Source organism: Columba livia, chromosome 7 (assembly GCF_036013475.1).
Source record: "Columba livia isolate bColLiv1 breed racing homer chromosome 7, bColLiv1.pat.W.v2, whole genome shotgun sequence".
Classification (NCBI taxonomy): domain Eukaryota; kingdom Metazoa; phylum Chordata; class Aves; order Columbiformes; family Columbidae; genus Columba; species Columba livia.
Window position 1 is genome coordinate 37,059,083 of NC_088608.1, and position 26,232 is coordinate 37,085,314.

Genomic DNA, 26,232 nt, shown 5'->3' on the forward strand with positions numbered 1-26,232 from the left:
AGGTATTTTATAAATAGTGTAAACAGTAAGCTACACATTTTCTGCAGGAGAATACAGGTATTTTATAAATAGTGTAAGCACTTGTCTACAATGCAAACATTCAGTTCTTTAATGTGGCAAGGTTTGAAGCTTCTGAAGAGGATTACATATACAAAGAAAACTTTAGTGTTGATAACGTGCTTTTCTTCTTTGCATTTTTCATACTTATTACAAAGTACTTAAGATGGTATAGACAAGGCTAGAGGCAACCAACACAGTAGGGAAATGGAAAACTCTGATTAGATGTAAGTTTAAAAAAATGACTGAGGATGGTTAAACACGAACTACACTCAGCTTGAGAAGTCCTTGACCAGATGCAGATTTTTACAGGTGCTTCTGCTTGAATTCACAGACTGGTTTACACCAACCAATTCCAGGTTCACCATTTATCTACCCATTTCCAAATCAAGCTCACCTTCTCAGGCTCCCTTTTTTGCCTTCTAGTAACCTTATACGACTGATCTCAGAACTGCTTGCAGTGCTATCTAGTGCTTTTCGCATCTTGTAAGGCTTGCAGTAGGTGATTTCCCACTGTGTCTACTGACTCAACTAATTGTAGTTTAATTACAGCATGTCTCTCTTATTTATCCCATTTCATGTGACCTAAGAGCTACTCAAAACTTCTTTAGTCCGCCCTTTGCAGAATCTTTCCATAGTTCGACACTCTTTTCTTGGACTTTCATTGAACTTCTGTCGTAACCCAGTTGTTTCCTTTACCTGCCAACCTTTTCCATTATTTAGTGTCTCATTACTTCCGAACTACACGTTTTTTCATTGCTGACTTTCCAGCACTACTGTCCTGTGAGATCTGCTGGCTACAAGACACATTGATGAAATTTTCCATACTGAACAAATTCCCTCCAGAGAAAACTGAGGCCTACTATTCATAACACACTTTCCAAATGCCATGCTGTGAACAAAACGCACCTTTAATTTGTGAACCATTCTTCTGCCAAATGTAACACAGTATCTACCACCTAGAAGCTGGAGTAGAAAATCTATTATAATGCTATTGTCTTTCACAAACCCTTTCTCGTGCTTCACTGTGACAGGGTTATTTTAAACTAGTTTCTGATGATTGCTGTGTTCTAAGACTTGTCACACATGACTACCATACTGCAAGAACGTTTTTCTCTTAACGCCTCCCACAGAGCAGCAAGAATTTTCAACTTTCCATTGAAAAAAAATCAGTCAGCTTTTTCTTAAACTGTATGCCTCTGCCTTGATAGGTACCTGATTTTTGCCAGGTGCCTGGTACCACTTATTTCAAGCAACTGTCTAGGCCAGCAAACATCCTAAAGAATATATTACTTCCAATCATGCAGAAATCCCTCAATGTATAATGCTAATCTGAGATGATTATGATCTCACTCAGGGAAAGAGGGGGGAACGGAAGGGGACAGTGTGTTTGCAGGTGTTATCCAACATGGTTCTGCTAGTGGACACAACCAGCTGCTTCTATAAGGCTAATCTCAGTCCTGTTCCGTAAATTAATAGCAAAATCTGTACAAACACAGCCGTAACTATGTTTACAAACAGTATTAAAATGTGATATTGCAGGGACTGCTCTAGGACTGAAAAATTCAGCAAAAATATTCCACTATTGCTGCAAAGAAAAAGACAGAATTTGGATAAGGGAGTTTGTTCTGTATTTTGGTAAAGCTCCGGAAATAACAACAGCTGTAAAAACAAGCCTAAAACTGCTACTGCAAACTTTCCCTGCCAAAACTTTTAACTGTTACTAACGCTGACACATCTGACAAAAGACAGGAGAAATTATTTAAGGAAACTTTTAAAAAATGGCCACTTAACCAAAATTACTTACAAATATTTTTTCCAACATGAAAGACATACCCAGAAGAGCACTGTAATTTCACCAGTAGGTGTGATGGGATCCTTAACGCAAGTGGCATCAAAAAGAAAGGCTTGGGACCCACTTAGTAAGAGCTCATGTAGAAGAACAAGCGCCTGAGGAATGAGGTACAGAATTCATGCATAAAGTAGGGATCTCCACATCACAAATTAACTCTTCTTCCTTCATTATAATTTACATAATACCTAAATTTACCTCTGAAAAGCAGCTCTGAATTTTAGAAAATACATTTGTGCCTTATCTACACGGGACTGTTTTGTCATCTTTCAGTTGATTCCCTTATATTTTGACTGAGCAGAAACACATCCAGCACAGCAAATTTGTTGATCAATATTACGAGCACCAGAAACAGGGCAAGCTTTAATTGAAACAATTGTGTAAGTCCCGATCACACCAGACAAGAGCATATTTATGCTAGTGCCACATTAACATGATGCCTTATAATGAATACATCTAATTGCAACATGCTGAATGAACTCATAAAAAAGAAAAACACATTAGTCTGCTGTGTCCTTTTCTACAGTTCCTGTTCAGCTGTTCTTATGGGAGTTCAGTATTTAGTTTCTAGTATGTCTTTACTTAGTTGTCATCATTGAAGCTGCTCTGCCATGAGTGTCTCCAAAGAATACATATACTGCAAACATTCATTGTTAGTTTTTAAAACACAGAAAGGCTACTTTTTCTTATATTATCTTGAAGGAGCTTAAAAATCAAAACATGATACTGTGGATCAAGCATCTGTGTTTACAAGCAATAAAAGAAACAACTGATGATGCAGGTGTACAGGATTAACTTTTTCATATCTATGGAATCAAATAAAGTCCCCCCTCACTTCTGCTATTGATACCATAATGATTCTATAACAGCAAACAGTATAATTACCTAAAAAAAATCACTTCTTGCACGACCTTGCCCTTGTTGCTTTTGTTTGGCTTGTCTTTCAGGTAGAGAAAAAGATGACACAACAGTATCTGGACAATACTTTAGGGTTTTTTAAAGACGTCCTCAAATGGGGAAAGATCTCCAAAAAAGACTGACAGGAAAGCATGTTCTAAGACATACAGACTGGTGCAGAAAACACTCCAGATTCTTTTCTGGATCAGTCTGCCTCACTTGTGCAGGAAGCCCTGAGTCAGTGCAAGGGAGTTCGGACACCAAATTTTTCATGATCCTTTCTCTAGTTACGTCCTGAAGCCGTCCATCTGAGAACGGGGAATACTATTGTAACGGCTACTTCAGCAAGCATTTTAAAAGTAGGAGCTTGAAGAGTTCTTCAGTACATTAAGTACAGTATGTCGCTCACATTCCACTATAGTTTCCCTTTACCATAGCTCTGAAGACGATACCACTTTTAAAAGTGCTATGGAAGAGGATATGAAGAAATTAATGGCTAGACAATATTACAGAAGATGCGAGTACTATGTCATAGAAAGCACCTCAATGTAATTTGCTCTGACAGGACTTTCCTGGAAAAGCAATTAACAAACTAAAGATTTTATTTAAGCACTGGTGAAGGTAATTCAATATTGTATTTTAGTGGATCCTCTTCTTCTACCACCAGTTTGGAAAATAGGCAGCTTTGAATTATTAATAAGAATTTTATTAACCTGTAGTATAAGGTTGAGGACTGCCATCTATCTTTGCCAGAATGGTCTCATTCAATGTTAACTGCATTTGCCAAAGCTTCCTTCAGTTAAAGCAAGATTGTTTTATACACAAAAGAAATCTAGGTGTCTTCTCCTCTTACAAACTTCACTGAATGCTCCACATGTTCTGATACTGTGTGTCTAATGAAACAGTCCCATTTAAACCAATTTGTATAATGAAGAAACAATCCAACCAGATGTGTGTGTGGGATTTTATTTTACTGCTAACACTAAAAGTAGTGAAATAAGTTTATTTATATTTACAGAGAGCTGATTTGATCAGATTAGATTAACGACTATAGCAAAAACAGAGATACATTTTGGTATTCCAGAAAACTAAAAGTTTATTTTGCTTCCTTTAACCCAGGCTTCCACATTGAACTATATTGCACAACTTTTATCCTGCCATTGAACCAAGTTAAACTCAGTGATATAGGCTTTTAGGAGCTAGTTTGATGAACTTAATTAATCATATGTCAAGCATACACAGGTTTTATACTAGCTCCAAATGCGAAGATTTCAGCTTGATGATAACAGAATCCCAGATGCCAGTAATTCACTTCAGTATAAAGATCTTGCTATTGTCAAGATTGGACAATCCCAGAAACAGACTGAAAAAACTCTACTAGATTAGAAAGATAACATTTCTTTCCCATTGCCACATTACAGTGGTTACATGTGAGCAAGGAATACAAACATAACCTAAGAAAGTATATGTCAAGTCAGACAACTGCTTAGTATGTTGTTTGACAGCAAATACATGTAGCAATTTTTCAGGGAGCTTTCTCAGCCCCAGTGATCTGTGATACCTGTCCAGCACCCACACAAAAAAGAGGAGGAATTTCCAACTAAACACCCTATATAGAGTATATTATAGTCTCACTGAAATAAGCTCTGCAGTCTATGATTTCATTGAGAGCCGTCTTCTAGAGCACAACTCTACTCATGCATTGCACAGCAGGCATAGGGACATCACTTAATTACTACAGGGAAATCCAAAACTTGAGTGCTTTAAAGTCAGGGACTGCAACATTCATTTACATGGCTACAGCTGTAAGTTCTCCTCTATAAAACATATAAAGAAACAAACACACATAAACATGTTTTATTCTATAAATATTTGGGAAAAATAAGAGAATGAGATGAAGAAAAATGGGATTAAAAAAACATTAAAAGGACTGATCTGGAAAGTTCTGGGAGGAACGAAAGAAACACATGACAAGGAGTTGGTGCAAAAGCAATTGCTGTTTCTGCATTGTTGAAATTTGCCATTTGATATTGGTTATATGTTATACATCATTTTAATGCACTTTTCTTTATGGTTTTTGCTACCGACTTGAGAAGACAGAATAACTGAAATATTAATTATAATTAATGCTTCTAATTTACAGCTGAACACAGTAATTGAGAAGGAAGCTTCTTCACATCTTCACGCTTTTATCAATTTTTTTAATGGACAATGTCTTCACAAACATTAGTGAGTCTTGAAAAATATGGAGAGGTTTCAGTGTCTGTCTCCAAGCATTTCTGCATGCAAAATGCCCACTGAGGCAAATGATAACTTTTAATTGGTTGCCTCCAGTTCTGTGAGTGGCAAATGAGGCAAGTAAAGCTCTGTTCTCTACAGCTGAGACACTCAAGACTGCACTTACTCATAAGAGTACACACACATTGTTTTAAAATCCTGACACTGAGTTATTTGCATCTCATCTGCAACACATTTTTAAAAGCATACTATAGTTAAATTTGCCACAGTAATATTATCATATTTAATTTATATAGCTTGTGTATCTTACAGGATCCATTTAGTGCCCTAAATGTTTAAGCTTTTATTCAAGAAAATGTTATAAATATTTAAGTTTCCTTCTGGAAAACTGTGACTAGTCTTCCCATTTCCACTAAAAATAATTTTGAGAAAAAAAAAAAAAAACAAACAAGAATCAAACAGATTCTCAAATAACACAGTTACTGCCATACTGTTTTTAAAATTATGCTAACAATGTCATCTCCTCTGGGACTATTCTCAGGTTAAATTCCGCACTACAAAAATATACACCACAAAAACTACACAATAATTATAAGCTTTAAACTGATGGATACTACTGGCTGTAATGCTGCATTTCATATAGGAAACTAACTGCTCAAAAGTCATCATGTTTTCATCTCAAGTATTTAAGTCATGTTACAGTCAATAGTGGTGGGTTTTTTTTTTTTCAGTTCATGCCAAAGATGCCAGTTTTTTTTCATACAATTTCTTCATTGAACAGGAAATCCATTTTCACAGAATCACAGAATGATCATCTAGTCCAATCCCCCCACCGGAGCAGGAACACCCAAATGAGGTTGCACAGAAAGGCGTCCAGGCGGGTTTGAATGTCCCTAGAGTAGGACACTCCACAACCTCCCTGGGCAGCCTGGTCCAGTGTTCTGTCACCCTCACTGAGAAGAAGTTTCTTCTCAAATTTAAGTGGAACCTTTTTTGTTCCAGTTTGACCCATTACCCCCTGTCCTACCATTGGTTGTCACCGAGAAGAGCCTGGTTCCATCCTCATGACACTCACCCTTTATATACCTGTAAACATTAATGAGGTCACCCCTCAGTCTCCTCCAAGCTCCAGAGCCCCAGCTCCCTCAGCCTTTCCTCACACGGGAGATGCTCCACTCCCTTCAGCATCTTTGTTGCCCTGCGCTGGACTCTCTCCAGCAGTTCCCTGTCCTTCTGGAACTGAGGGGCCACAACTGGACACAATATTCCAGATGTGGTCTCACCAGGGCAGAGCAGAGGGGCAGGAGAACCCCTCTGACCTATTGACCACCCCCCTTCTAATCCACCCCAGGTACCACTGGCCTTCCTGGCCACAAGGGCACAGTGCTGGCTCATGCTCATCCTGCTGTCCACCAGGACCCCCAGGTCCCTTTCCCCTACGCTGCTCTCTAATAGGTCATTCCCCAACTTATACTGGAACCTGGGGTTGTTCCTGCCCAGATGACAGACTCTACACTTCCCCTTGTTATATTTCATTAAATTTTTCCCTGCCCAACTCTCCAGCCTGTCCAGGTCTCTGGATGGCAGCACAGCCTCTGGCGTGACAGCCACTCCTCCCAGCTTGGTGTCATCAGCAAACTTGCTGACAGTCACTCTATTCCCTCGTCCAAATCGTCGATGAATATATTGAATAATATAGGCCCCAGTACTGACCCCTGAGGCACTGCACTAGATACAGGCCACCAACTGGACTCCGCCTCATTGACCACGACTCTCTGGCTTCTTCCCTTCAGCCAGTTCGCAGTCCACCTCACTACCCAGTCATCCAGACTGCACTCCCTCAGTTTAGCTGTGAGGATGCTGTGGGAGACTGTGTCAAATGCCTTACTCAAGTCAAGGTAGACCATGTCCACCACTCTGCCATCATCCATCCATCTTGTTATGTCCTCATAAAAGTCAATGAGGTTGGTCAAGCACGACTTCCCCTTGGTGAAGCCATGTTGACTGCCCCTAATGACCCTCTTATCTCTGATATGTGTTGAGATGGCATCAAGGAGAAGTCGTTCCATCAATTTCCCAGGGATGGAGGTGAGGCTGACCGGTCTATAGTTACCCGGGTCCTCTTTCTTGCCCTGTTTGAAGACTGGAGTGACATTTGCTTTCTTCCAGTCCTCAGGCACCTCTCCCTTTTCCCAAGACTTGGCAAAGATGACGGAGAGCCAGCTCCCTCAGCACTCGCGGGTGCATCCCATCCAGACCCATGGATTTATGGATGTCCAGATTACCTAACTGCTCCCTAACCCAGTCCTCATCAACTGAGGTAAACTCCTCCATTGTCCTGCCTTCCTCTGGGGCCTCAGCAGTACGGGGCTCCTCAGGACAGCCTCCTCCATAGTAGACAGAGACAAAGAAGGCATTCAGTAACTGCCTTCTCTGTATCTTCTGTCACCAGGGCACTCACCTCGTTCATCAGTGGGCCTACATTGCCTCTGGTGTTAGTTTTATGTGCCACGTATCGGAAAAAGCTTTTCCTGTTGTCCTTGACCCCTCTCGACAAGTTTAATTCTAAGGAGGCCTTGGCTTTCCTAGTTGCCTCCCTACACCCTCTCACAACAGCCTTACGTTCTCCCCAAGTGGTCAGTGCCTCCTTCCATGATCTATAAACTCTCCTCTTCCACTTGAGCATACCCAGCAGTTCCCTGTTTAACCACGCAGGTCTCCTGGCTCCCTGCCTTGACTTCCTGCGTGTCAGGATGCTCTGATCTTGTGTCCGGTAGAAACAGTCCCTGAACGCTAACCAACTATCTTGGGCCCCTTTACCTTCAAGCAGCCTTGCCCATGGGATTTCCCCTAGCAATTGCCTGAAAAGGCCAAAGTTTGCCTTGCTAAAGTCCAGGGTTGCAATTCTGCTTGTTATCCTGCTCCTGCCACAGGAGATCCCGAACTCCACCATCTCATGGTTGCTGCAACCAAGGCAGCCCTCAACCTTTACCACTTCAACCAGACCCTCCTTGTTAGTGAGGACGAGGTCCAGCAGTGCACCTCTTCTAGTCGGCTCCTCCACCCTTTGCATCAGAAAGTTACCATCAAGGCACTGGAGGAACCTCCTAGACTGTGGCTGGTGGCCAAGCAGTCCTTCCAACAAACATCAGGGAAGTAAAATCTCCCACCACAACCAGGGCACGTGATTGTGAGGCTGCTCTCAGCTGTCTGCAGTAGGCCTCGTCAACTTCCTCACCCTGATCTGGTGGCCTATAATAGACACCCACAATAGTATCACCCTTGCCAGCCTGCCCCTCAATTTTCACCCATAGACTCTCAACTCGCCCTTCATCCATTCCTGGACAATACTCAGTACATTGTAGTTGCTCTCTCACATAGAGCAACTCCACCACCATGCCTGGCTGGCCTGTCGTTCCTGAAAAGGACAGAGCCATCCATGATCACATTCCAGTCATGTGTGCTGTCCCACCACGTCTCCATAATTGCCACTAGGTTAGAATCTCCTGACCGAACACGGGTTTCTAACTCCTCCTGCTTATTCCCCATACTGCACGCATTGGTGTACAGGCATTATAGAGAGCGAGCTGAGCACACTGATTTCACCCTAGGGGTATCGGAGGCCTCCTAGCCTTCATCAACTCTAGAGTGCATTTTCCTGGACATGGATTTTCCTGAAAAGGTGGACTTATCCAGGGAAAACAAAGAACAGTTGAAAAATACAGAGTTGGCGGAGACTCCTTTATTTAGAGACTGGTGCTAGACCATCAGCTGAAAACTGCCAGACAATTCAGCCAACTTCTCTCATTACTTAAATAAAAAACCCCAAAACCTGCAAGTAGACTTTTTTAATTCCCTGCTGTTGGTAGTATTGCTCTCTAATGTGTTTTAGTACTACACAAGAATATAAAGACTCCTAGCTTGAAACAGGACTTAAGAGTTACCTGCAGAAACACTTGTCCTTCAACAAGAACAGCAGCTTAAAAGCCTTTTAGATGTTGGTGGAAAAGATCATTAAGTGTTATTTGTTAGCACCTCAGAGACGTTTGTTTATGTGTATGAAAAAATAAGAAAATGTTCAGATATACTAGGATCATTGATTACTCAGATACACTGTTACAACAAATGAATTGACTGCATTGTTTGAGGACAAAAACATGAATTTACTGAAATTAATGAACACTTTTAAAGACTACTGGGTTTTAAGACAATGCTACATATTACTTGTTGCATAGGAATTACTGAGTTTGTGCAGACAATAATAGCTGAATTATAAAAAGTCTAACTTTTCAAATGGGATTGTTACCCCACTAATATCCTATAATCTTTCATTTTTGTACTAAGAGCGTTAACTAAAAAAATTATTTAATCCATTACAGATTAGAAAAACTATTACTTTTTGCATCAAATTGTTTCCATAATCCACATATCTGCAATTATTGTGCATTGTCATAAATTACATCACACTGACAGCCTGAAATTGGTCAAACATTTAAGTGTAACAAGGGGTAAGATGTCTGAAATTTCAGAGTAGCCCACTTTGCTAAAAGAGTTCAAAATTAATCCTTTTTCCCCCCCGAGTCTTCTTGTCAGATAAAGCTGCCAACAATGACCTTCAAGATAACAAATTATATGTCACCTGTAGGCCTTGTGCAACTGAGCTGATTACCCATTCAAACTCCATACAAATCTTATATTTTAATTGTCTCTGCGCATCAGGTTCAAGAGGTTTTATGGGCTTACATTTTCTTCAAGCTGTTTGTGCCATTGTACTAAAGAAAGATAGAGAACATCAAATAAAAATTTATATTAACACACTCCAGAAACTTTCAGGTTGCCACCTGTTCTTACAAAACCTAGATAGTCATTAATGCAAGTGAATATCCAATTTTCTTCACCTCCTGGTTATAATACTTGCTGTGGGGAGAAAAAAAAAGCAGCTGGAACACAGAAGGTAGGCATGGATTCCAACAAAGGTACAGTGTCTGACATTAATTCACCTTAGGTTAACTGGTACAAATATTTTTCAACATATTCAAGGATATTCAAGATTTTGCATATGTATTCCACATGCAACTGGATTATTTTGTCCAACAGCACTTAACAGCTCAAGCCTGTGGCCCTATAGTTCTACCTAGACATTACTAATACCAGTATGCCAAATAAAATTCATTGTAATCCAACACAGTAGCAAAAGGCAGCATTTTGCCCAACACATAAATGTAACTGAGATACGTGAATGGATCTTTTTCAAATCATTGTCTACAGGTATTTACAATTTATGATGTTACAAGTTTTATGACTTACAGTTTGAGAGTCCTACGTTAGGGCAAAAAAGTAGGACAGGTCCTTGTAGTCATTATTTTCTGGAGCAGAACCAGATAAAGAGTCAAACGTTTACAAGTCAAAAACCACTTAGGAAGCTAGGAGAAGACCTCATGTACAGAAAGGTAAACGGCAGGGATATCAGTAAGGCACCGGAACACCCTGCACCTCACACATCGCCAGAAAGAAAATTCTTGATACCCCAAGAGCAGAACTTCTTCGCATAAGGCACCCAGCAAGCAATCTCTGTCTCTTTTTGAAGCGAAAGGCATCACATTTCTTGATTGCTGATTAAGCAACCACAGTTTGAAAAAAAATACATACATTTACTTTCTTCATGCACAATCTGTTATAAATAAACAAGGACAAACAGCAGGGTTGGACAACCGGTAACAATGCAAAGACATTGGGAATGTAAGGCCATCAAGTATGTTATAGGTATTTAGTTAACAGCCGTTCAGCATAAGAGACTAGCACAGGTAAAGCAACCAACACGCCTACACACAAACCCAAATGAACAAGAGACAAGAATTCTGGTCTTTCTCATAATCTCTGTTAGGACACTGACTGACATGCCACAGAAGAAGCTACTCAGGCACTGCCTTGAAAAAGTTCAACCAGAACTTTAGAACAGATAAAATCTGGTAAACAGTGTCATCATGGGTCTCCTGGGAAAGAACAAACTTATTACAGGCTGCCTGCAGGGGCTTATGGAAATGTGTAAACATTTTGATGGGATCTTCAGGGGAAGTGCCAAAGGTACAGTAGGTGAATTAGGACAAGCGTGGAAAATTTGAGATGAAGCAGCACGAAAAGAAGTCACTATTGTAAGCTGCAAGTCATTACATTTGTTTGGCCCAGCTCTGCACCTAATCACTGCAGTCTGTCCTGTGTTCTTATTGAGTCCTACTTGTAATATTTTCTATGTGACTTTGCTCTCTATTCTGCATAGGTATGATGTGCAAGCAAACTTCAGAGACAGTCAACAACTACGAGGAGACCTTTATCTGGAAAGACCCCAGGTTTAAGACAGTGACCAAGAAAGAGACCTCAAGCCTAAGCATGGATGTTTAATGAACTTAAAGTCTGTGTCAACATTTGAGTCTAGGTACATCAGCATGCTTGTGAATCAGGAAAGGGCTGTGCATGTGTTTCACTAGCAAACTTCCAATTTCCATCAGCTGGAAAACTTCATCAGGCTGTTTGTACTCTTGTTCACCCAAATGCTGTTTGTGTTGGTATGTGGTGCCAGTAAAAGGCAATGGTTTTTCTCTGGGATGGTCTGTGTGACCAGCTGTATCCTACATACAGTGCTGTCTTGGGAATGTGTGCTGAGTCCTACTACCAGCTGGATGCGCAAACAGAAACCATGGCAAGCAGACCAAGAGGAGAAATTCCCAGTAGCTCAGAGGCCACTAGGTATAGATTCCCTTCACAAATGTCACAAATATCCCACTGGAATTACTCTGCATGAGTCCAACTCTCATAAAACACCAGTCTTGCACTACATTACAGTTCTTCCAGAGGCTAGCAAACACCCCGTTATCTTCAAGATTTTTTTCTCCTTCCATTCTTTGTACCATTCCCTGCCTTCATACTAATTAATCTTTTGCCAGCCAATCAAAACTTTGTGTAACATTTTAAAATATGGAACTGCAAGAGCAATTTAACTGCAAAATCATACATGGATGAAGGAAAACATTTCCAGTCCACCTTTACAGCAAAACATCTGGTAACTAGCAGCCAAGCAGCAAAACATGTGAATATAACAGTTCAGCAAATTTTATAAAGCTATAGCTTGTTGCTTTGGAAAGCCACTGGATTTAATAAGTTTGCATTTTTCTCCCTAACACAACTTTCATTACATGACAGTTAAGACCAAAATAAGACCTAATATGGACCTCAAGACCCAAGGAACACATTGGGTTTTTTTAAACCAGTATGCAATTGTTTCTGTAAATTTGTTTCTTCTTTAAGTGTGCTGAAAGGCTCAAGGACAGAAGGGGCAAATGCACGTTTAAACAATACTGTAGATAATTTCACCTGACCAGTATTTAGTACTGATCTTATACTTCTACCTTAAACTTTCTCAGTGTAAACTTTCAGTGGCAAAAAAAAAAAAAAATTACTATTTTTAGAAAAGCACGTAGTTGCATACCTTCAGCTGGGGATTTAAATAGATGAGAAACAAATAACTAAAACACCATTGACCAAGTCAGATATTCACAATTCTGACAATTGTGTAAAATTGTCTATCTTACTGATAAACAGACTCTAGCTGCACCTTGCAGTACAGTCAAAACACCAGGATTCCCACCTCTTTAGGAACGTCATGATTATAGCGACAATAGCATGTTTTCCAGATCATTAAAGATGAGCCATTCATACAAGTATTTGCAATAAACCTACACACCGACTTGACCAACTAGAATAACATCTGCATCACAGTTCATCAATAAGTAAAAAAAATGCATAAAAACACCCACTCCTTTCAAGCACTACTGGTACTGGAATCTCTCATCATTTTTTTACCATGAATGATAAAATTTCAAAGGTATGTTTGCTATGGGCATCAACAAGGATAACAGCTACCTCACTTTAAAAAAGGGTAGATATTTGGTATTAATAAACTTGGAAACAATATTTTTCCACAGATCTTGGGATTTCACATGCTCTGATCTTGTACCATAAGTGAAAGATAGACAGACACCTCAAATTGTGCACTTACTTATTCAACGTGAGGTCAAGGATGAATTTGGAGCCAAAGGCCTCAATCTGGAAACTTGTCTGAGCCAGATGTACAGCCTGTAAACATGAACAGATGAGAGTACTATACAGTTTTGCAGAACATTTAAGGAGTCAAAAGAATCACTGAGCTTTGTATGCAAACGTGTGAAAAACACCAAAAAACATGCTTATTTTCATGAATCTCATAGGCATATGAAAAGTTTTGCTCTTATACCATATTCTCATTCAAAAGGATTTGTCTTTTTAGAGGATAAAGGAAGACAGAGAAGCGAATGGTAGCTGAAGAGCATGCTTTCAAATACACACTCATTTCTCACAAAAATAATAAGAAAAAAAATTTGCATAAATGTCTATATTTTGCCATAACCAGATGGCTATGTAATGAAAGTATAAGTAATGTGGTATACCGTTCTTTTAATTTTGTGACTGCATTCTTGCACTTTAAAAAGCCTGAAATAATTAAAGCATTTACAATACACGCCTTCAAGTAAGAAAATCAGAGCAAGGCTTGTATTACATGTTATGAAAGACTCCTTCAAAGTAATCCCTTCACAATTAACGGCTTTGTACTTGGCACTGTAGCCAAACCAGAGTACAGAAGACCGATGCAGCTCAACATACAACAACAAAATACAATGTTAGCTTGTCTCACATAGGGAGTTAACTTCAACTTTCGAGATATTCAGGTTTTGTCAGATACATAAATGGTATTCTCTATTCTTTTCTATACTGCTGTAACTGAAGCCAAAGACATTTAAAACATGCCCAATCTGCCTTCTATAATAGAAAAATAAGATTATAAAAGATGATCCAAGAATTTGTTTTTGTGAAGACACTGTTCCAGCAGGGTGGAAGAGATTAAATATGAATTTCATAGAACCTCTTTCCTGATAATGTTCTAATCTAATCATGCTTACTTACACACTAATTTGTTGTAGCATTAATAATCACATAAAGTTGGAATACTATGAGTAATCCCTTTAACCAAAAAGAAAAAAACCTATTTTTTTTAAACACTACAATGAATCTTCAGGTATGTCAGAAAAACTATTAATAGTTCTAGCTAGTTTATGGCATAACTTAAATAATATGAAGGTTAGCTTTTACAGCTCCACAGGCATCTGCTACTAATTGGTCTCAGGGACAGCTAGATGGACATCTAGCCTGATCTGCCATAGCTTTTCTTTTGTCCAATCAAGCCAATTCGGTGATAGATATATATCATCCTTTACGTTTCTAAGCCAACCATATATTCTTCATCTTTATGCAATTTAAAATTATTTAAAGTTACTTGTATTCTTAGTCTACAATATCATAAGAAAAAGCTCATCTTGCAGGATTAGATATAATATCATTGCTATTTCTGAAAACAATTACTTCTCCATATAGAAACACCACTTGCCATCTATTACTGTGCCTCACTTAACAGACACAGCCTGTAAACATCAGCAATCACTGCAAAGCAGCTGACGCTGGTTTTCTACCCCACAGCAGGGCATGTCCTCCACCAAACTTGGCTCAAAACACTGGATACAAAAAAAACCACTGGATTTCAAATCCCTGCAGTTTAGCAAAAACACTATTTTGAATTCAGGTGAATGTGATACACCACTACTGCAGCAAAATACAGATTTTCTTAAGCCAGTTTATTTATCTGTTGATAACCACCTATGAAAACGACAAACCAGAATTCAGGTGAAGGTAATGAGACTAAAGTATTTAATCCTGAAACTGACATTTTCCCTGTAACAAGTTAGCACAGAAAGCTACCAGTGATTTGTCGCCAGGTGTTTTCACCTTTATAGCCATCACATACCAGCATGATGGGAGGGAACAGTTCAGAAACACCTCTGTGGAATTCTGTTATACAGCTTACCATTTCACAGTATTCTTCTATCAGCTACTGTGTAATACAATGCCTGAAGTATAAACTGAAATAGTGTTCTGATTGGCACAGAAATACATATTCAAACAAGAACATAACGTAGGTTAGCACAGTTTGAACAATATATACGGGCTAAGTATCTTACCATGTCTTTTCATAGGAAAAGTATTATACACCACCTTCTTGCACCACTTGCGTACATATATGTTGCTACATCTGCATGAGTATTCTTAGATCATCAGGAGAACAAGTTCCTCTGTACGTGTTTATCATCTAAAAACCTCTGCAGAGGTTCCTGTTTCGACAGCTATAAGCTACTCCAATGGCAAAGCTGCAAAATTACATAAAGTTTTTCTGCAGCAAAGACTTACTGATGATACACAGAGGAGCAGGTTGAAGGAGGGTCTGAGCCTTTAAATTTTTTCCTGCCCTCAAACCCAAATTTCAGAGTGGGGAGGGGGAAAAAAAAAAAAAAAAAAAAAAAGTCTTTTCTCAGTGTTCTGGAAGCTTAGATTATAAGCATAAGTACTGTAATAAGAGATTCTTTATACTAGGGACATTCTCAGAGTTCTGTAGCCACTTGTGCAAAGCAGTAGCTCCCACAATTTTTTCCAAGCTAAAAATCCATATGCATAAAAAATTCCAGTGTCTTCTAGTCAGTCATTAGCTTACTGTAAATTTCAAGATAAAAATGGACTAGAAAGCTGTAACTGCAATCTCAGTTCCACTAATCCATGTCACAACTTGAATGCTTTAATTTTCATTATTGTGCTTGGGCAGCATTTGTCCATCATTCACTTTTCCCAGACTTTCCAGAATTTTCAACCATCATCATCAAAAGTAAAGTACTATTACATATTGGTTTTATTTTCTTCAGAGTAAAACTATGCCAAATGCAATAATGTGTTACACCTTCAAAAACACTAAGACACAAGTCTTCAAATAAAAGCAACAGCATTATTTAACTGACTGATAGTACCTACAGGTCTTTTGCTATATTCATACAGATCATGATCTCTAAACAACAAACGCATTGCTTTTAGAAATTGCGTTTTGCATACAGTTCTGCTGACTAAAATAATGGCCAAAGCTGCCCCTCTTATTTCAGCAGCTGAGGAAGAGCCTTCGTCACTTCCATTTTGGAATTAGAAACCCAAGGCAGATTTCAATTTACACCATTACAACATTTCTTGATATAGACATTCATTCTAATAATAGTACAAGTTTTGTCACAAATCAATGTGACATCCTATGTATTATTTCCTTACTCTTCTTTTAGCTTGTTTGCCCATCCTCAGACTTCATACGGAAGCTGCCCTTCAGTGTTTGAAAAACATGGTTGTAAGCACGTGAACAAAGGCCCAGGCCTACCTCTGAAAGCAACCCTACCGTTGCTCTTTTAACACCAGGGCCAGCAAACACCATCCTCTCCCAAAACACCAATAGTTAGATACCCGCCTGTAGTGACGTTGGCCTCTAAAACCATATCCCTTTTGGGGTTTTGTTCACAAGACTCTACAAAGTAGCGCATCCACATGTTGGACCACTTTCCTGCAGTACCCAGCTTCTCACAAATGCTAAAAAACCTATAAATATTTTTTCTTTCAGTTTCAGAAAGAAGGCCTAACAAGCGCATGTGTTGCACTACCTAACACTTCGCAACTTAAACCTTTTATAGATTATCACATGAAAATCATTAGAGGACCCAGAAATATGTTTTAAAATAGGATTTTAAAAGTTTTAGAAGTATTGCGACCCACATTTCAGCTAGGAATCCAAGTAGTAGATCTACTTGAGGAGAAGATGGCATAAGGAAGATGTCCTTCTACTCCCAGAAACCAAAGAAGACAGGAAGACAAACTTCAACCCTCCTGTTAGTAACTACTGAAGACATAGAGTACAGATAAACCTTCTGCATTAATATAAATTCAATATAGAACAGAAATACAAAGTACACAAACCCATCTATATGCAAGTAGTGTAAATTCAAGCTGCATCACAGAAAATGCTGAAAAAATGCACAGCCAGCTGAAATACTGCAAAGATTCTCCAACAGTCTTAAACTCATACACATAACCCACATTAAGTTCATTCATTATTCTGATCAGTTTTCATTACATTGGGGCTTGAAAGTGAAGACCTGGCCTAAGATAGGCAAGGAAGACAATAATTAAAGCACTGGATTTTTATCTGGATTTTATTAAGAATTCATGTCATGTCACCTCTTGAGAGATTACTAGCCAGCATCTTTTATATTTTACAAAACAGACCTGCTTTTCCTTCAATATGACCTCCTTTGCAATGGCTGGGATACAGTTGTTTTCCCTTCACCTTAAGGATGTTTTCCCTCGCAACTTTCGTATGCTACATACCAAAGTTACGTAAAGGACTGAGACAGACTGTATCTCAACCTTTAAAGCAGGGCAACATAGCAGAAAACATAACATTCTCTGGCAATCCTATTATGTTGAGATCTCGCATCTTGTGTAGTGAGATTCCCCCTACACACACTGGCCACTGTAAGGCAAGTTGTAACAAATGTAATCTTGCTAGGTCCTAACAATATAGTATATGCAGTGTGCAAAAGCAAATCAAAACAGTCATTTGGTTCAATAAAGAGAGTACCAGTTCATTCAAAACACTACCTCCATCTGCAGAAGTTTAGAAAGATAGAGCCACAGACAACAGATGACTCAGATCTCTTCAGCAAGTTTAAGGATTCTTGTTATCTTCAGTGTGTTTTTATAAACAGACGCTCATTTTGAAGCATTTCTTACTAAAAATATCTTCAGAAGAACTCAAAAGAAGCTAGCCTTAATTTGACTATGAGGAAATAGGTATGCAGATTTTAGACTCTTCAAGCACTAAGTATTTAACATATATTTTTTTAGAGGACAAGGAAACAGGTTCTACACTAGAACTCTGTCCACCTTGGAGACAGACAACTTCACTTATTGAAAACTATGGCGAACATTCCTTTTTTTCCAACAGTGAGAAAAAGCTTCTTTGAAAAATAAGAAGAAATGAAAGAGGTTCTACCAACAGTTTAGATCATATACACACTTTCGTTATGATGGCGTTTCACCAAATTCAAAAGCGGATAAAGAGGACCAGTGCTAAGAAAGCAATTTATTATTTAAATGTTTGACTCTCTGGTAAGCTGTTTTCTCCTTCAGTCCTTCATTTCTACCTACATTTCATGAAGAAGGCTGGAGAACCTGACTTCTAGGGAGGGACTTCAAAGAATAAAATACTTTAAAACATTTTTACACAATTATATTTCTCTAGCTTTACCTCTTCCCACATGCACACAATTTCTTTTACTCTTCCCCTCTCCTTATAGTGACTCAGCATTTCTGAGGTATTCAGGCCAAATCCCACAGAATATCCAAATGGCTTATATTCTTCTGGCCATTATAATGATGTTCCACAGAAAGAGGTCTACTGAATAGTAGGGAATATATCTACATCAAATGCCTATAAGTGGTATATTAAGGCTGACAGAAAATACAGATTAAAAAATGTATGGTTCCGAGAAAAGTATAAAAAATTAAAAATTCTATTTTTCTTCCTCAACTGTCCACTGTGTATAATGCCATCATATTTATCTTTATTTTTTTCACAGGCTAAAATTCAATCCTAAATACAGATTTATTTCTTTACTGAACTGTAACGATATTCTGGTTATTTCCTTTTGTTACCAATGTGGGAAACAGTAAAATCTCACAAGTAAGGTTTATTACAATATAGCATTTATTTTAAATCTGGGAAAGGATAAAAGCAAGGATTAAAAAATACTCCCCCCACCCAAACAAACCAACCATACCACCACCAAACCACAACCCAACCCTCTTGCAACTTTCACAATCCATTTGCATTCTGTTTTCCTTATGGGTTGTTTTCCTTTTACATCCTAGGCAGACTCCCCACACACTCCTCCCCCAATTATTTCTCTACATAGATTATTACAGTGAATGTTAAACAGAACAAAATAAGCAAAATATTTTTTATTATATTATTGGTAAAACAGATGGAAGGGCAAAGGAATGAATTCATGCAAGTTGACGGGGGGTGTTGTAGAAGCAAGACGTGCAAAAATCAATCCAGACAAGGAACATAATCAATCCTTTCCTTCCATTAAATGGATCAAAGCAATAGAAGTTTCAGGCCAGCCAAATGAAGTCAACATAATGTCACCCTCCGCAAAGCCCCAAGCTTAAAGAATCCTTCTGTGGGGAAAAACTGCAGTGTTAGCGTTCGCTGTGCTTGAAAGGGACACAGTGAGTAGAAAGAAGATCCACTTTACACAACACTCAGCAGCAAAGAAATCAATACCAATTCTGTCAGCACTGATTTCTGCAGAGCTTTACCCCAACAGGTAGAGATAAAGCAGGGCATAGGAAGGATAGGCAACGGCAGCAATGTTCTTGGGGGAATGCTGGGTAAGAATGCTGGCACACATTCTCCCCTGTGGACTCTCAAGAAAAAACATAACTTCCATAGAAACAGGGAGGAAGCACTATTGCCAAAGGCAGGACTGCTATTGCAAATCCCTTCCTTCCCACACCCTTCTCCAAAGAGGGGAACAGAAAGTCCCTAGTCTTTAACCTTAAAGAGCGATTTCACTTTAAAGGGGTGTTAGTTCTCAATGTAGTAACCTCTTAAGTAGCTTGAGTTTCCGCCAACCAGTTTTTCTGTGCCATCCATAAGATACTGGTGTATTTAGATGCATCTAAAGGCACATTCTGGCATCCCAGGTTCAATAAGCTAGGAAGCAACCTTTCTTCCCATGAAAACATAAAAACTATACAACTATCTCATCTTTTTTTCAAAGATTATACAGTGTCTCCACATTAATTCCATATCTAAAATGGCACATAATCAATCAACAGAAGTACATATAATGCATAATAAATTTGCTTTCTAAAATTTTAAAAGAAATGTAATTTAATAGTAGGAACTCCATTATAGCTAAGTCCTTCAGAAAGATCATGCACACTGATCTGCTTTGCTGTCTCTCTGCTCTACCATGGCAATCTCTTCCTATACAAACCATCTCTACCTTAATTTTTTTAAAATCTGTGGGAAGAAAATATTTTTTTAAATAAAAAAAAAAAAAAGATGGAATCATTTTAAGGGGTGACTCCTAAGTAATATAGTCTAGAATAGGTGTACTTCACCAAATTATTTCATAAAAATTAAAGTTTGTTTAATCCTATGCAATTTCAGGAACAAAAATACTGTCTGCATCTATACAAAATGAAATATTAGATCTTGTCATTAAAAATGAAAAACACAGTTACTATTTGACAAAAACAGGTAACACTTTACAGCGGTCTTCACTGGTAACACACTAGCAGGAAACCAATAATGTATTTATTAGCTACTGCACAATACCTTCAAAGTCAAGTAACTCCTGCTGTAAATTCAGGATTCTAAAGAAACTCCCTATGCAGACATTTCTGCAGCCTAGAGCTGGAAGAAGTATTTTGTTGACGATGGTATACTGTAAGTTAAGACACCGGAATCTACACTGATCAGACAAGTCAACTTTGCATAATTCTCATTTGTTTTATCTACAGTTCAGCTTCTAAACCATACTGAAAATCAAAATCATTATTTTTAAATTAACACAAGGGAAATCACATTCTTGTTTAATCACATGTCCTCCTTTACTTCCTAAAAAATGGTGGCAAGGACCATCATTAAGTCTTGAAGATCGATAAAATACCCAAACACAGTTTCACATCACATATTACTGTTTCAAAAATTCTGCAGATGAGCCCCTTTTTACCCTACCTTGTCATGTTTCTGCTGGTGCCTTGCCCTCGTATCCAGGACATGGTAAGGGGTTTCAGATTCTCTGTTGATGTAATAGATTAGTCTTGAAGGCAGTGTGATTTCTTTCTGGATTGCATTGCTATAGCTGTTATTTTTACTGTTGCTGCTTTTATTCTGTTGAAGTGTGCTCTCTTCATCTGCCAGTGCTCCTTCTATACTGCCTGCCGTTTCATTCCAATGGAGGTCTGTGGAACAAAGATATGCCAGCCATAAATTCTATGACAGAATGTGTTTATTTCCATAAAAAGCTACATATTTAGCTTGCAATATTCTAATATTTTATTAATCACTCAGGCAAACAAAAAGATAGCTTACTCATTGAGCTAGACCTGACTCATTTTTCACACATGAAATGGTCTCAGAAATAACATTATTTATTTAAATGCATATACAGTTTCATATGTGGTCATGGATTATAAATATTTTAATGCCTCTCAGCCTCCAAGATGAAAAAAAAAAATAACAACCAACAATTTAATTGATATGTAGTTATCTCCTATACTCTCTTTGACAGCTGAGTTATCTTCTTTCCCAAAGACGCACATTCACAAAAAACCAAATACACATCTGCAAAAGGCTAAGAATACTCCCCATGTTCCCAAGACAAACTGAATTCAGAGTCCATGTGCACAGAATGCCAATCAATTCCCTTTACATAAAAGGAAGTTCTCTACCCCTCTCTCTCTTTTAACTTTCACAAAGAGCCCTTTTCTTCAGTGGCAGCTTTTCGGATGAAATCCTGCATCCTTTCCCGTTAAAATCCAAAGGTACAGGCAATCAACAAATAATGTAACGAGAACAGCAATAACATGATGCACGAACCGACTACATTAAGCGTTTCGCATGTCACCTACGTGCAATTAAAAGCAAATAAACAAAAGCACAGACAAAAACCCAGCCCTAAACAGAACGGGTTTCCAGTCAGATCCCCGCACACACGCATGCTAACGCACCCAAGAATCACCTGAGCCCGGTTTTGTCGCATACCTCACCCGCGTATTTCTACGCACACAATTTATCTAAACCACTGCAGCACTGGATTGAGAAGATCAAAGAGGGAAACCTCACGTTTCTCTATTTTTGGAAGCAACCTAGCCAAGGAAACCTTTTCTGAGCGCTGTTTTTCTACACGCTGAAACACACACGTACACAAAAGGGCGGAGGATGAAATCGTTCAGATGTGACCGGGATTTATCGCCCTAGGTATGGGGGAGGAAGGGACCCGAGGGACAGCCGACTTCTCCCGCACACAACCCCTCATACCCACCGGCGGCGGCCGCAGCCCGGGGGCAGGAGGAGCCGTGGAGGAGCAGGAGCAGCAGGACGAGGCGGCCGAGGAGCGGCAGCAGCGCAGGGCGGCAGTCGGCGGCGAGGCGGCGGCCGCAGCGAGGCTGCCGCAGGGAGATGCTGCCGGGCGGCTTCATGGCTCATAGCGCCCCGGGGCGGCGCGGGGGGCGGCCGGACGGCCCGGGGGGCAGCGCGGCGCCTTCACGCCCCAACGGGCTGTGCCCGCGGGGAGGAGGGAAGGAAGGAGGGAGACGAGCGGCTCCTCACAGCGGCTCCTCCCGGCGGTACCGCCCGTCTGGCTCCTCTCTCCACAGTCAGAGACCGTTACCTCAGCGCGAGGGCGGGCGGGCAGCGGCGCGCGCGCGCCTTCCCTTTCACCTCAGCCCCCACCGCCGCGGCAAAGCGCATGCGCGCCGACCTCGTCCCACGGGGACAGCCGCCCCTTGCGCTGCCGCGGAGCTCAGGGGTGTCGTGTCCGTGTCCCCCCGTTTCCCCGCAGCCCTCGGGAGCGCACCTGCTCCCCCCCGCAGCCCTCAGGTGCGCAGCGGGTCCCCACCCCCGCAGCCCTCGCGTGCGCACAGACAAGCAATAACGGGGTTGAACTTGCACCTGAGGCGGGCGGGGAGAGAGAGCGAGCACATGATTTCTCAATTAGGGTAACACAGAAACCTCCTCTTGCAGTGTACGCAATGGTGAGGAGTTTGGAAAATTTCAGATTATTTTAAGAACCTCACGCAGAGTGAAATAACTTTGAAAAGAGACAGCCTTGAGCAAAGCTTGGAAGAGGCTTTGGAGACATGAAGAAGCAGCCACAGATTCTAGGAAACAATCACCTGGCCAATATAATAGGCCCAGGCAGGATCTCCCAGCAAAGCATATTTTATTATTAACGATTTTGCAAGACTGGGTGTTTTACCTAAAGGTCAGCACACATAACAGGGGAAAAAGCCCTTGCTTATATGACACCCAAATCCTGGCCACAAATTCCCTCTCCTGTTCCCTGTTGTTTGGGTGCTTGAGGGTTTACAGACTACCCAATGCCTGCCTCAGTTTAACTATCTCATTCATCTCATTCTAACAAACCCCTTATCACTCTATTTAGACTATGGATTCTTGGCTCTTTGTCTAATCTTCCCCCTAGATGGACTTTTAAAATACAGGTATCACTATGTAATCCGGGATTAGTTCTAAGAGACTTTGTTTTACATTAAGGATTCATAGTCTGATGTGTCTCAGTCCTCCCCCGTACTGGGGTCAGCTGTCTGATCAGTTGTAAAAACAACATTCCTTCGTTAAGCATTCCTTACAGGGTCAGTTTGTTTCCTTGAGAGCAAAAGCAGGCAGCTGTCTTCACCATGGACACTCTGCACACGCACAGCCATTGCACAACTTGCAGTCCCCATGTGCTTCCCACATATCCTCCCCTTGAATTCTGCTGCTCCAAGTGGTGTGTGGAGCTCCAGCCTCCCCTCCGCTCCCTCCCAAGGCCTCCAGCCAAAACATTTGTCCCTTGCACCTCTCCCCTTGTTCTCCTCTTTGGTCCCAGTGACCATCCTTACTGACTTCAGCCAACATGCAATGAAACTGTTGCAAGAGCAAGAACCAAATGTTACCAAAAATGTACAGATATTGACACAGAAAATGCACGTGTACATTAAACAAGACTGGACCACAAACAGAAGTATTAATGCATTTCTGTACAGCGAGTATCTCTTCTGCTTCAGTCCAGCATGCCGGGGGTGAACCGCCAATACAAAGAATATTTGCAAAGATAAAAATAACTTCAAAGAGATACAAGAAGATTAATCTGCTGCTTTGTATTCGTTCCATGGCTTTGGGAGACAGAAAACCTGGAAGCTGAGTTCAGAGACAGGTTTAGATATTGAGTTCTTAGTGCACATTGTGCCCAGCAGACTTCTAATACCCAAGAATAGATATGTTGTATTTTGGTGCAGGCCTCAGTGCTGAGGAAATAAAGACGTTTCTGCTTTTTCATCTAGATATTGCTTTTTGCCAGCTTATTCCTTCTAATCCAAGTCTGCATGGATTTCCAGAAACACAGGCATTTTCTCTGCTTCACATAATTTTCTTTAGATTCTGGCCTAAATTCATTATCACTGTTAAATTTAGGAAGTATAAGCAGTTTTGCAAATCATTACCATACAGACTACTTCATATAGCGATAGTGCTATTACTTAAAATCAAACAAACAAACAAAACAATTCTCATGCTGGTCAAATAGATGCTACTGGTGGAAGCTCAAAATCTGAGCATGTGACAGCAGGCAAATACATAAAAGGCACAGATCATAGAGATGACCAGGTATGAAAAATAGCAGAAAACGTGCCTTAGGATTTCCCTGATGTCTGGATCTAGGGAGAAAGCTGTACCAGTTTTCTATATAAAATGGTGTTCCTTGATGCTCCCATTTCCCAGTCACTTTCCATGCAGCCCCACATAGCCCAGCTGTTCCTTGTTATTAGACATCACTAGAACATTTCAACCAACAGCAGCTCCTGTTTCTCCCTATAAACAGATCAAAGGACCAGTTATGTCAGTGCATATCAATCCAAAATAAATACATTTTAAAAATATTTTAGGAGCAAAGAACAAGAGAGTAGAATGACCATAACATTAAAAAAAAAAAAAAAAAAAATCCAGAAACTGACTTACACCACACAGCAAAAAACCAAGTCTAGCAACAATGAATGCTAGAAACACCTGGTCTCTGAAACTATCAGTTCTTATTTTTGCTGTCCAGATTTTGAAGGGAGAAAATAATGATTGCCTCTTTCTACAAAGGTTATCTAGGGCAAACATTTCCTAAAGTTCTTTTAACTCATGCAAAAGACTGCAGCAGAAATAATCACCTGAATAACCATCTGAAGCGGACACACCTGGTCTCCCATTCCCAGATGGACACGTAACTCAAGCTGTGTTTCATAAACCTGCTACAAATCTTCAGATGGCCATGTTGCAGTTCACAGAGCATCATCAGCTCAGGATGAAACACCCCACAAGGAAAAACAGCTGCTCTTTTTTTTGAAAATACCTGTTTTCATCTCTGAAAGACACTATGAATAACCCCAGATTGCCCTGCAGATGTCTGAAAACAAAATACTACAAGCATGGATTATCATAGCAACGTCTGTATCCAGTGGAAATGTTAGTCCAGGCTCTGTTAACCTAGTAGTAAAGATACAACCTTCCAACACAATCAAATGCCTTTTCCTACATCACCCAAAGAAAGAAAAAAGTCAGGATATCACTTGACTTGGGGAAGTCCCTATGTAGAATGAGTTTTTAAATAACTTGCTTCTTACCAAGGCATAAATAATAGTAACCTTGCTAGGTGAGCACAAGACTGTGTCTTACTAGGAAATAAAGAAAATTTCTGTATTGCAACAGTAGCCTCTTATCTAACACTTATTTCAAGAATCCAGTTAGGTCCTGTATAGCAGGTGGCATATTCCTGGATATTCATCACACAAAGTGTTCACCGGTTTAATAAAAAGAGGAACATTACTGCTGCAGATGAAGGAGATAAGTTCAGGAGATGCAAACGTGGATAACTAATTTATAAAACAGCGTTTGCAAGGACAGCGTAGGAACACTGGCTACCAAGTTTACAATCATTACAGAAGAGGAAACCGCAATATCAAACACTCAGTTTAACAGCAGGTTAAGCACAGGAAGACGAGCACAGCTGTTTTGATAATAACAGGTGCTACCAGTTGGGTAAATCAAGACTGGCCTTGGGTGACCAAAGGTATAATGTGATACGGAACAAACAGCACAAAGAGCAGAGTAGAAGCAGCTGCTGCTGAATTTTGGTATCGGGTGAGTGCTGTAGTCAAGTATAATTATAATTTATTCATATTATTAGCAGGCTCAGCCATAGGCCAAGGTCCTATTGTACAGACACAGGACAAAATGACATCTGTTAGAAAAATTTCCTTTTGATTTGCAATAGCAAATAAGCCATCCAGTGCTGTAAACAACAGGAGAAATATAACAGCTCTAGAAGGGGTACAAGAGAACAGCAAGTCTAAAAACTGATAATTAGGGGACATTGAACAACAATGTTATGTGCCAGCTAATC

At 39.9% G+C, this 26,232-nt stretch overlaps 1 protein-coding gene across 9 annotated transcripts in view; it reads right to left on the minus strand.

Annotated features, from left to right (window-relative positions):
- The window catches only part of ADAM23 (ADAM metallopeptidase domain 23), a 120,766-nt gene that overhangs the window by 61,275 nt on the left and 33,259 nt on the right, over nucleotides 1-26,232 (minus strand). For all 9 annotated transcript variants that reach the window (XM_065069421.1, XM_065069420.1, XM_065069423.1 and 6 more), the window contains exons 8-9: nucleotides 20,802-21,028; nucleotides 13,098-13,174 (exon numbers count right to left, since the gene is read on the minus strand). In XM_065069421.1, coding sequence (XP_064925493.1) covers nucleotides 13,098-13,174; nucleotides 20,802-21,028 — 304 coding nt within the window. The remainder of the gene's footprint in view (nucleotides 1-13,097; nucleotides 13,175-20,801; nucleotides 21,029-26,232) is intronic.